The 13,214-nt window shown below is 37.8% G+C and overlaps 1 protein-coding gene across 1 annotated transcript in view; it reads left to right on the top strand.

The window, feature by feature from the left end:
• Positions 1-8,629, top strand: part of FAM83B (family with sequence similarity 83 member B) — a 79,505-nt gene extending 70,876 nt beyond the window's left edge. The window contains exon 5 of the mRNA XM_081141627.1: positions 3,879-8,629. Within this exon, the coding sequence (XP_080997753.1) occupies positions 3,879-6,171 (2,293 nt within the window). The 3' untranslated portion in view covers positions 6,172-8,629. The remainder of the gene's footprint in view (positions 1-3,878) is intronic.
• The last annotated feature ends 4,585 nt before the right edge of the window (positions 8,630-13,214 follow it).

Consider the following 13,214-nt stretch of genomic DNA (forward strand, 5'->3'; position numbering starts at 1 on the left):
AAGATATGCAATACAAAACATATCTTCTACTCCATTTCAATATACTCCTCATTCCTGACCTCCAGATATAGTTATTTAATTCTTTTAGCTAGTTCTTCTGATAAATATTTCATTCTCTTAAATAATGTGATTGTACTGCTATTTCTCGATTTATCACTTTTAGATATGATCTTTTGAACTTTATATTATGGCAATTGAGAAGTTCTATTTCATGCCCACTCATATCCAGTTGCCCTTCTGATCCCCATTCGCCCAATACAGTTTTATCACAACTTTTTGATTAAATGAGAAGTATGGGTTTGCATTAATGAAATTGTGTCAAAATTTATCGTTGATGAGTGATGGAATGATTTACAGTATACTTTCTCCATAACAAAGTTAACGATGACCATTCTGTTTTAGTGTACTCAATGACTTTGTTTTCTATGTAGCTACTGTTTTTTTTTTTTTCCAGTGGACTACAGATTTCTTAGCATATAAAAAATTTTTCCAAATGCTCAGTTACTACCAATAATCTGTGATGTCCAATCTGGACTAGAGCTCTAATGAGCACAGTTGGGGGCCTGGTATTTTCTATATTCCTGGGTAATTTGAGCTACAGTTTTTAAAATCTCACTTTTTAATACCATTTTTAACTCATTTTTGTTTCCAGTCATGGTTTTTCTCCCAAGTTTGCTCAAGAACATTTTCTATCAGCATGGGATTTTTCAAGTCCCAAAATTCATGATTTTAGATGATTTATGGTTTAACTGGGGATGAAACTCTAAGTTGAATCATTTTTCCTCCCAATTTGGAAGGTCTTGCCCTGCATTCAAAATTGCTATTTAAGAAGTCTCAAACAATTGTTGTTCTAATTCTCTTCATGTAACTTTTTTTTTCTTTCTGGAAGTATCTAGAATTTCTCTCCTTTTTTTTTCTTTATTGATTTTTAGAGAGAGGAAGGGGGAGAAAGAGACAGAGAGGGAGAGAGAGAAAGAGAAACATCAATTTGTGGTTCCACTTATTTATGTATTCATTGGTTGATTCTTGTATGTCCTCTGACCTGAGATCGAACCCACAACCTTGGCATTTCAGGAGGCTACTCTAACCAATTGAGCTACACATGGCCAGGGCCTAGGATTTCTCTTTTATTCCATGCTATTCTCAAATGTATTATGATGTTTCTAGCTCTAGGCCTTTTGTCTTTTGTTATTCTGAGCAATCCAAATACTTCTGTCTTTCCATTCTGAGAAGTTTTCTTATCTATTATTTCACAGTTCCTTCTCCTCAGTGATCTCTATTCTCTCTCTCTCTCTCCCTGGAATTCTTCTTAACTAGATTTCTGCTCCCATTGTATTTTTTTCTCCAATATCCCTTCCAGGGGTGGGGGGCATTATTACTGACTGGGGGATTTTTTTCAATTACATCTTTCAATCGTCCTATTTAATATCCTTTTAAAATTTGTCATCAAATATTTTGAATATCTGCTATTTGAAACATTTTCCTAGCATCCCATTTGTGTTTTATAGATTTATTATTTTCTTTCCTTTTCCTTTGAAGATATTTTGTGTGTGTGTGTGTGTGCGCGCGCTCTTATTTGTGCATTTCCTCTGTTTCCTCCAGGTGCCTTTTTTTGTGTTTGGTTTGGTCTGGTTTCTGTATTGCATCTAAGCTTTTAAGCTTTATAAGCTATCTTCTAAACTTTATTCTAATGTCTGCCAATCTTCTGCAATGTCTTTATGTTTAAGAATGAGGGTCTATAGAACTTACTGGAAATTGTGCAGGAAATGATTATCAACAGTTGAGCTCACAGAGCAGTGACTGGCTGAGTTCCTGGACATTTTACAGGAATGTGCCTAACCGTCAGTATCAGTAGCTCTTTTATCTCTGGGAGTGGTCCGTGTTTCCAGAGAATAATCTCTAAATTAAATATTTCTGATTGAATGTCTTTTCCACTGCCTGAAATTATATCACAATATTACTTTCAGATTTACCAAAGCATGGAAGCTTTTCCACTGCCTCACATTCACCGGTACCATTATCTTCTCAGGCCCCTAAGCTCCACGCCTGGAGGTCATTCTTGTTTCATAACCTATGCGCATCCTTTAAGACCTGCAGATATTCTCATTCTTTCTTGTTACTGGCTCAACATTTTTTCTCATTATTCCAGTCAATTTCTGCTCTGGTTTAGTCTCTTATCACCTTATTCCAACTACTTTACTCATCACAGTAAATACAATCCCTCAGCTTTCAAATCTGTACTATAATTAGCTATTGAAAGAAATCATTCTTCAAACATCTCTTTTTATTATACTTTATTCAAACCTGGAAGCAGATTCTACACAATCAAACTCTGCTTTGCTTTCAAGATTCATCCATCTCTTATAAAGCTTCTTTGCTTCAGTTAAATATAATTTGTTTTCCATGCGGAATCAATGCATGGCCCTTATTACTTCCTTTTTCTGTGTTTCTTCTTTCACACAAATTGTCCTCCCACACCTTTCCTGTCTGAACTTCAGGGTTCTCCAATTTCTATCAAAATATTGCTAAACTCCCATTTTCTCCAGGGGTTTTTCTCATATTTGATAGCTGTTAATTCCTTTACTTGGTGTTGCTAACATATTTTGTACTCATATCTTCAGTTGGATTGAAAATTTCTTTCATGATTCACTTTTGTACCATTTCTTTGAAGTCACCCTGGTGGCCAACACATCTGTAAATAAAGAGCACCTAGTAAATGTCCTACTCATACCATTCACTCAATAAGTATTCTAGATCACATTAAGCATATCAGAATAATACTAAGTTGCACACTGCTGTTTATAATATTTCATGTAGTTTAAATTATTACTCTGCACATTCTTTTTAATAATTTCACCTGCCTTCATTATTGTCTCCCCTGTATAAATAGTAAACTCCTTCATTGTGGAGAATGCCTCTGTTGTTCTTCCTTTTGTATTAACCCCTATTGTATCATGGATATTATTTGATACATAACATATTATCATTTTCTTTGTCAGCCCAGTGACTCTGTGGGTTAATTATTTAGATTTTCAAACATTAGATTTAAAATTTTATGTGATGCTTCAAGATAACTGTTAATTCTTAACTCTGGAAAACAGATTGGAAGTTCCACAAAGAACTATAAATTTATTACAAATTTATTTTCCTAGAAATTGTACCTGAATAAAAGAACTTAATTGACATTCTGACTGGCTTGTTTTGTGAGGATTAGATTTACCAATCCTGTGAACACTGAGTGCACTGTTTAATGACTGAGTCTGCTGCCCACAAACCCTCTCGCTGTTTAGAAGTCCCCGCATCCTAAATTACACTTACTAAGTCACAGGGAGAAAATGCATGTATTAGCACAGACCTATAATGCATTATAACATGTTAGAACTATAAGGAATCGTCGTGATTATGCTGTTCATGCCCTCATTTTGGATATGAGTAGACTGAGGCCCCACGGCATGTGACTGGAGAGCTCAGCAGAAACCAGTTCTCTCAACTTTTCTTGTACTAGTTTGCCTGGACCTTGCCCAGATGCTATATGTGAAATATAATATCATTTTTTTTTACTCCATAAAATCAGTAGGCAGAGATGAGAAGTATGCGGCAGACTTTTCTTTGGACTTCTGATAAGTAAAAATTATGGGTGAATTCAAATCCAGAAGTTGAATTGCTATGTTATTTAAAGTATGAATAGGGCAGTGGGGCGACATATGTATTACAAGCATGACATGACTGCAGATGTTCTAAATTATGGTAGTCAAGGAAAACAACAAAAAAATACCTTTCTGTCGACATTAAATGAGTCCTCTTAGTAGAGAAATATATGTTGTCATTAACCTTTGAACTCAGCAAGTGTAAAATTTTCCCATTTTGATTTCTTTCAGCTACATGTGGTCATTTGAAAAAGCTCACCTCAGCATGGTTCAGTTAATCACAGGCCAGCTCGTTGAGTCCTTTGATGAAGAGTTCAGGACTCTCTATGCCAGATCGTGTGTCCCCAGTTCGTTCGCCCAGGAGGAGCCTGCCAGGGCGAAGGAGGGGAAAGCCCTGTGGGAAAACGGCACTTACCAGCGCTCCGTCTCCTCCTTGGCTTCTGTTTCCAGCCAGAGACACTTTCTTGGTAGACAAGACAAAATTCACAAACTGGATTCCAGTTACTTCAAAAACAGAGGGCTCTACGCTCGGAACGAACATGACAAATACAGCATTAGAAACCATGGCTACAAACCCCACTTCGTCCCCAACTTTAACGGCCCGAGCGCAGTCCGTCCGTATCAGCCTAGTCAGAACGAGAACTGGAAGAGGCACAGCTACGCCGGCGAGCAGCCCGAAAACGCGCCGTACCTGCTGCTGAACAGGGCTGGGAACCGCCCCATCAACCCTCCTGGTGCCTGGAAGAAGCCTTCGGACACCCTCAGCGTGACCTCCTCCTCACGGGGAGGCTATGCGAGCCCCCGTGACACGCCTTCCCAGAGCTTTGGCACTTGGCTGGCCCAGAGGAAGACGACCCATCTCGCAGACAGGAATTCAAACGTGCGGAGGTCGTTTAACGGGACAGACAATCACGTTCGCTTTTTGCAGCAACGGATGCCCACCCTTGAAAATACCACGAAGTCCTTCTTGCGTAACTGGAGAATCGAATCGTACCTAAACGATCACTCGGAGGCTGCGCCCGATTCTGCCGGGTCGGCTCTGGGGGACCGCTTTGACAGCTATGACAATTCTGAGAACCTGAAAGGCAGCGCCCTCTACACACACGCTCGCCTTCGCCCCTCCCTAGTGTTTAAGCCAACTCTGCCCGAGCAGCAGGAAGTTAACAGCTGTACAACTGGCTCCTCCAATTCCACCATCATTGGATCCCAGGGAAGTGAGACACCCAAAGAGGCCCCAGACACCCCCACAAGCGGAGAGCACTTGACAGAAGAGCCCTTGTCCCAATCAGGCCCCAAGCTCCCGTTGCAGTCAGAGACGCCAAGAGTGCAGGCTCCCGAAAACCACTCGGCAGCCTTCAACCAGGCTGCGGAAGGCCATCCGGAGTCGAACAACTATTTATATACGAACTTGTGTGTCAGTAAGCAGACGGGAAATCTAAAGAATCAACAACAAAATGAGAATCTGCTTAAAAGGCGAAGTTTCCCGTTCTTTGACCACTCAAAAGTCAATTTAGATCATGCAAACAGTAAGCACTATGTGTATAGTACGCTTACCAGGAATCGGATCAGACAGCCCGAGAAACCCAAAGAGGACCTGCTGAAAAGTTCTAGAAGCATGCACAATGTGACCAACAGCGTGGAGGAAGAGGAGGAGGAGGGGGTCGCCAGGAGAGACCCCACAGGGGGTGCAGCCAAGTCCATTTCCATCGCTGCTTTGGTTGATGCGACTAAGGAGGAACCAAACAAAGAGCTCACATCGAAGAAAGAAGTGAAGGGCTCCCCGAGCTTTTTGAAAAAGGGATCTCAGAAGTTAAGGTCACTACTTAGCCTTACCCCAGAAAAGAAAGAGAATCTGTCCAAAAATAAAGCCTCTCCCTTTTATAGGATGTGTAGCAGCTCTGACACTTTAGTTTCTGAGGCTGAAGAGAATCAAAACCCAAGAAAGTCAGAACCGAAAGTTGATTCCTCCCCTCGGAGAAAGCGCACTTCCTCCTCCAACTCTCAAGGCAGCATCCACAAGAGTAAGGAAGATATAACAGTCAACTCCGCTCAGGGGATAAACTCTCCATCCGACGAAAGCGATGAACTAATACCTTCTCCAGGCCCAGTTGAGAACACGTTCTTAGAAAGGGCAGGGGATGCCTCTGCCCCCAGGTTTAACACAGAACAGATCCAATACCGAGATCCCAAGGAGATGAATAGAGTTGTTGCTCCTGTGAGAAAACCAGCTCCCCCAAGGCCAAAGCCCAACGAGCTGCTAAGAACTCAGTCAACTGACCGGCGCATTTACAGTCGTTTTGAGCCTTTTTGTAAGATCGAGAATTCTATTCAGCCAACGAGCAGCATGTCAAATACCAGTATACACCGCCCAGAAATAAAATCCACAACTGTGGGCAATAGTTACGGCAGGTCCAGCCCAAGGCTTAATTACAGCACTAATGTTTACCACACGTATCAGCCAAATGAAAACAAGTTCCGAGGATTTATGCAAAAGTTTGGAAACTTCATACACAAAAATAAATGAAATACTATAATTGCAAATAGATATTAAAATAGAAGATGAATGTGGCTATAAATATTTGTCCAGAGAACATGGTGGACAGTTTTTGTAACATGCCAGTAGATTTCTGTAGGGGCAGAATTGGAGGTATGATGTATATTTTTACCAACATACTGTGTACAGTAAAGTTATTGTTCCGTGTGATAGAGTTAACTGTGCTTAATTATGCTATTGATGGAATGTCTCTATAGACACATGGTTTTTAAATGGTTATGGTAAAAAAATATAACTAAATTGTTTTCTTCAGACTAAAGATCTTCTTAAGTCTTAAATAGAAACTTTAGTGGAGAGATGGTGTATGGGTTTTAACCATTTATTCCAGTCTTTCCTTTTATAAAAGGACCCTAATACTCTCAGTTGCCCTTTATAACACCTCTTTATGGGGTTTTCATAACTTCAGATTATGAGTAAATAAGACAAAGCCTTTTTGTTTATAGCTGCCTTTAAATTTTACAGGATAACTTGTTATATTTTATTAATGTTTTATTACTTTTCCTCTGGAGCATATACAGCTGGTTGGGTAGCTCAGAAACATTTAAACTATATAGCTCAGCATATTTTTATGTTGCCTGAGGGTGTTTGCAAAGTATCAGCCTCCTGTAGTACAAGTACATCATAGGAATGTGTTTTCCTTGTTTGAAAACCAGCCAGGATGTGCTTCTTTCTACTCTTTCCAGGGAGCCTGTGTTTCACTTACCCATCAGCTGCTGACCTTTTATAGTCATGTCTTCCTTCAACTTTATATAAAGCCAGCAGGCATTGAAAAACCCGAATCATTCCTCTCCTTTTGCTAATATAAAAAAAACTTTTAGAAATGTAAATTTCTACAAAAATGTTTGTCTTAGGGTTAGTATGGCAATGCTTAGGCGTTTTGCTCACAGACGTCTTTGCTCTTTTCTTATGCTGAGCCCAATGCGGTGTGACTGCGCAGTGCTTTCTTAGGAGCGCTGTGATGAATATAGGTGGCACCTGGTCCAGTCTTCTGTGGCTGTGGGACCTGGTGGAAGGCCTTAAGGCTTCCTTTGTCTCAATTTGATGATGACACTCAGATCATAGCAGCCCTTTGCCTTTCTTAGAGTAGTGAAAGAAAAGCTCCATATCCATTACAGAAACTTTAACTCGGCTTTACCTCACCCACAAAGAACAGAATTCAAGAAACAGTGCATCACTGGAGAAGTGGGAAGGGTTTCCACAACGCTTTAAATGTAACACCTTCTAAGTTGCTGTATGGGGCAGTATTTTATTGTTTTTAAAATTCAAGATTCAGTCAAATATTAATACTTATGTTATTAAATAACTTAAATGATGGCATTAAAATATCTATGTCATTTAAATAAATTTTCCATAGTATTTTAAAACCATGATAAGAAATAGGATGGGAGAAAACATGACAGTCAGGAAAAGAAGCATTTACTGAACGCTTACTCTACACCAGGTCTTGAGCCTGAACATGAAGTCACCACAGCAATGTTTTGTGGGTACCATTGCCCTCATTATTTATAGTTGATAATTGAGACATTGAGATTTAGAGAGATAATGCCCCAGGTCACATAGCTAATAAGTAATGGTACCAAAGTGTCTATGACATACTGTCTCATCACATCACCGCCCAAATGCTTTCAACTCCTGCCTCTCCCAAACTGTTAGGAATTAAATGAGAAAATGTTTATATTTCCTGACACAACAGCAATCAACCAAAAAGGGTTTAGTCAAATTCTACCCGACAACAAGGACACACGGTGCTTAAAATAATCATAGTAGGCCAGATTGAGGAATTAAGTTGAGATTGATTTATGGATATAACCTAGCAGGCCAGTTTTAATTGGTAGGCAGTCATTTTGATCCCTTTTAGTGGACCTGTGACAATGAGAAGGAGGGAAAAGTAACTCTTAGTGAGCCATAACCAGCTCTGTACTAGAAGAAGAAGCTCATCAGGGTAGGAAGCTAGGCAGGGAATGGAACTCAGTGTTAAATATATAATCTAGTAGTTGAATATTCACAATAACCCTGTGAAGTAAGTACCTCCTTTTTGCAAATAAGAAAACTAAGCCTCAGAGAAGTTAAATAATTTTCCAAGAGTTGCACAGCTCTGAATTGGTAGAACTAGAGTTTAGACACAAAAGACTGTATTTTTAATACTATACTACACCATACCTTACTGGTTTCTTACTGTGTGCTTGAGGAACCTCCTTTGAAAGTAGTCATTCTCTTTTGCTCTCTCCTTACAAATTGCAGAACTATAACTACAGCAATGGCATTTTATAAACACAAATCCAGAATAGAATATTCAGTGTTACATCATTCACAAAAGTAGATTTTAAAACTCATTATAACCTAAGGAATTCCCAAGTACTACAACATAGGATTTATTATTTTGGTAAGCTGAACATAATCAAAACTTTTGCACACTTTGTAATAAATTAATAGCATAAAAATAAAACATTGAGAGGAAAGAGTCATTTCCAGAAGCCAAGTATATTTACAAAAAATATGAATTTAAAAAATTTTGAAATGTACATTTTCTGGTATTCAGAAAAGGAGTTCAGTTGCAGTAAAAATGCTGTTTCTAATTATTAGTGGGTTAATTTTTAGTCATCTGGAAATTATATGATCTTCATAGATAATATCAGGTTATTTAAAAACATTAGCAGTGAGTGAAAGAGATTTTTTATTTTGCTCTTAGAAAAATTGACTTTGTAATTCGGGACCATAGTCCTTATGCATTTACTAAAGGCAGAACCCACAGTTAGCCAAACTAGGTTGACTCTAACATCTCACCCATTCCTCATTGCTGTTAGATGGGGCATCTTTCAGAGATAAGGGGGTAACGGGCTAATTGCCTTTCGGTGCTCTGAAAGTGCAAGCCTTGAAAATTTAGAGCAGTGTAACTTTAAAGCTGAGATTACCAAAGGACTAGAACGTTAATCATGTTTAATTATAAGCAAGAGCTAGTTGCCTTTTTGTACAGCAACTGCCATCATTTCTGGAAACAGCTTTTAAGTAGTTTCTGAGTTCCTCCCCTCCCTAGTGAAATTGGGAGTACAGGATGCTTTATTGTATCCACTTGGGATGGGCAGCTTAGGCTTTTGCACAGCAGATTTATTTCCTGCCTTTCCTTCTTCTATTTATTTCCTTCAGAAATATCTATATGTCAGAATCTTTCCAAAGTTTCCATGGCTGGGCAACTCCACAAGGTTAAAACTGAGCAAGCACACAGTACTTCAAAACAGACACTCCGGACATCATGGATGTATTTATTTCAAGCAATATCATTTCTTTTTCTCCCAAATTAATATTGGCAGAGAGAGAATGTCACATAAGTGTACGTTCATGTTAAAATTTGGTAAGGTCATTTTTTACTTTCTACTTAGTACATTAGTTTGGAAGCAGAAGCTCAAGAAAATAGGTGTGATTTCAAAGTAGTTCTTGGCAGATAGCTTCAGAATAGTTTAAGTGCCTGTACCCTGAATCCATTGTTGCCCCTCCATGGAAGTAAATATTTAATCAAGATGACATCTAGTGTGATCTGTATAAGCAGGAAAAAGGTGGAACTGACTGCATTCAACTTCACGTTTTCTCAGGATTATCCAGTTATTCAACTATTATTCCACAGATATTTGTCTTTTGTGACTATCTGTTGATTCTCAATGTGCCTGTGGCTAAGGGATATAAAGTAGAGTCATGATTTCATGTTAACTATGTGTGACGCTGTTTTTTTAAAAAGAGTTTATCATAATATTCCATTTGGACCCAGAATATTTAAAATGAAAAGAATGAAATTATAAACCAAAAAGTCAAAGTCAATTTTTAACATGCCTACAATGTTAGCGAAAAAATATTCTTCCAAATTAACTTGTTTTTAGTTCTAATAAATGAATATTAAATCATTTTGTACAAACATCAATATATTGTAAGTTGTTTATTTTTTATCCTCATACCCTGGATTTTTCCATATAAGCTTATACTTTCCCTTAGTTATTATGAGTTGAGATTTTTACACATTTTTAAATATTTCTCCATAAATTTGAAACCATAGCTTAAATACTTTTATATTTATTTTGATTAGCAATTATATTTTATATAGTAATTTATCCCTATTTGATATCTGATGACAATATTCTTCCCTTAACAATATCATTTATACTCATTCTCTTTATTCTATATATACTACAATATAATAATTTTAAGTAACTTGTGACTGAAAAATAGAGAATCTCTTTTGTTTTAAAAATTGGTAGCTGACTTATATAACTTTGTAGCATTCGAGTGAGTGACATATTCTAAAGGAACATTTGTATTAGGTCAATTAGTGACATAAGCTAAAGTCTGAAAGTTATTTAAAACTCAAAATGTGTTTTCCTTAGGAAAAAACAATTTCTCATATCACAGATTAAAATAGATGAAATACGGTGTTTTGGAAATTAAATAGTGTCTTTGTAAAGGCAAATGTGATTTTTAAATAGGTAAGTATAATTTTAAGTGGTTAAGTATAAACAATTTTTATTTTATTTTTTATTTACCATAAATGCCAACGTTTAAGAAAAACCTGGTCCAATAGAATAGTAAGGGAAACAGATAAGAGTTTACTTTTTGTGGCCATCCCAAAGGAAACTTGTGACTAGGCTCAGTTGATTTAAGTCGCCAAAGACCGTCCTCAGGTAATTGGACTAGATAATACGGATAAGCATTAAAAGGAATAAATGTGTATCCTGCCTGGGGAAGAGAATCACATGCGGTGGAATTACCTGAGCTGAAAGCAGTAGGAAACAGAAGCCAGTGGTATACAAAAGAAAATTCTCGAGTTAACAAAGGAAAGTATAACATGTCAAACTGGACATTTTTGTCATAGTAATCTGTTTCAGCAATCTGCTCATTTATTTAACACACACTGGGAAACTATTCCAAGTGTGTAGGTTATAGTAGATTTTTGATGTAAAAAAAAGAATGTCTTTAATAATAAGCTGCAGCAAGATTTCATGTGTGTGTGTTGGGTTTTTTTTAAACTCACTCAAGGTTGTTTTTTCCATTGCTTTTCAGAGAGAGTAGAAGGGAGAGAGAGAAACATCAATGTGAGAGAGACACATCGATTGGTTGCCTCCTGCATGTGCCCAGACCAGGACTGGCATCGAGTCTGCAACCGAGGTGCATGCCCTTGGCTGGAATCGAACCCAGGACCCTTCAGTCCACTGGCCAGTGCTCTAACCACTGAGCAAAACCAACCAGGGCTCATGTGTTTTAACACTAGCCCAATCTAACAGCAAAAATGTGTATGCTGTTTGTCCAAACTGTGCTTTGATGTACTCCTAGTGCCTAGCAAAGGGTGCACATAGAGATGCCTGGTAAATTTATTCTTTGTGTGAGCCCAGTCATTTCCTTAACTGAAATTGTAAATACATATACCATTAATATCCTTGCATTCAAATCTGCATTTTATAACTATTTGAATAGTCATTTTTATAAAAGGCATGGATGGGTTAAATTAAGCGAGGTTTGTAGTTTAAATTTCAACCACATTTACCCTGGGATTTGGGCATCTTTAGAGGTCCAGCAGGGCTAATCTGGAGGATATATATATACACACACACATATATGTATAACCCTGATAAAGAATTCATCCTAAAGGAAATGGAATAGGATGTTCAAATTGAGTTCAAAGGCAATTGGCACACAAGGGAAGGAAGTGGTGCCTTGTGTTAGTCACTTAGATTGTCAACCAACCTAGGCCACATATATGATGCTGTCAGGGAAGAGTGGCTCCCCTGAAATCTCCCTGGATGGTGCTTAGATTCAGGCGGTGCCATGGCACCCTCACCATGGCCTTCGGCACACAGCCTCCAGCTTTCAGTAGTGGCCTCTCTGCTAATGTTGAAAGGTTGTAGCAATAACTGCAGATTCTATGCTGGGCAACAATTAGACACATGGACCACTTTTGGTACGGAAGGTCATTGGCAGTATTAGCCACAGTAGGCCGGAGCAGGACAGAGTAGATGCCATGAGGTAGCGATGAGGGTAAATCCATCTAGGGACCCCTAGGACATATACGGCAGAAATTAGGGGGTGCTGAAATTCCACCAGAACAGACTCAGATGGGAACTTACCATTTGTCCCCTTATTCTTACTGAGTTAGAATGGCCTAGGAAATACAAGTTAGAAAGAGGTAAATGGGGGTGGGAGGGGGAACCAACAACCTCCAAAATAAAACAAAAATAAGAACCTCTAATCAGGAATTTATTTGAGAAAAAATTCAGGGCATATCCTGATGCTAACACATTGTGTCTCTAAATTTCTTTTTGCTATAGCTGTAGGAATAAAAATTGTTAACAATCTTTTTATGTCTCAATGATCAGGCACGTTCCATTAGATTTAACAGACTATATTTTAGAAAGAACATTCTTTTGTTTTTGCTTGTGTATTTTTTTATTTGTTTGGTTGATCTACAAACTACCATAATTTTATTTTAATTAACTTCTAAGGCTAAATAAGTTAGATATTCATTAAATTAAAATAAGTATTCTAGTTAATGAGGGTCTACCATAAAGCTCAAAATTAGTTGTATTTCCATAAATAAGGAGTCGAAAATACTTGAAGTTTGACTTATTTTCCTTCCCAAGCAGAATATAATATTGCTCTTTTAAAGAAAGAGAAAATTCTGTTATATATTTTGCTAATTCAAGTAATATAGAAATATTCATTGAGCTTTGCAAGGCGTTTTTCTAAGTGTTTTATGCGATTCAGAATTAAATAATATTTGTTATATCGAGTGCTTTCGCGGTGCTTGGCACAGGGATAGGACTGTATTTGCTAATTTCATTTGATTTCCAGAGAGAAAATGTGAGAGAAATTTTTTGCATTCTAATAATGATAAGGTGGAAGACACTGTTTTAAAATAAAAGTAAATTAAAAAATGGATGAGCAGAGAGCAAGTGGGAAGCTGAATGTTACTTCTATCTTCTGACAAACCACTTTTTGAAACTGAACTTCTCTGTGCTTGTTTTCTTTCATTTTTA

The sequence above is a fragment of the Miniopterus schreibersii genome, assembly GCF_964146895.1.
Source record: "Miniopterus schreibersii genome assembly, chromosome: 6".
Taxonomy (NCBI): domain Eukaryota; kingdom Metazoa; phylum Chordata; class Mammalia; order Chiroptera; family Miniopteridae; genus Miniopterus; species Miniopterus schreibersii.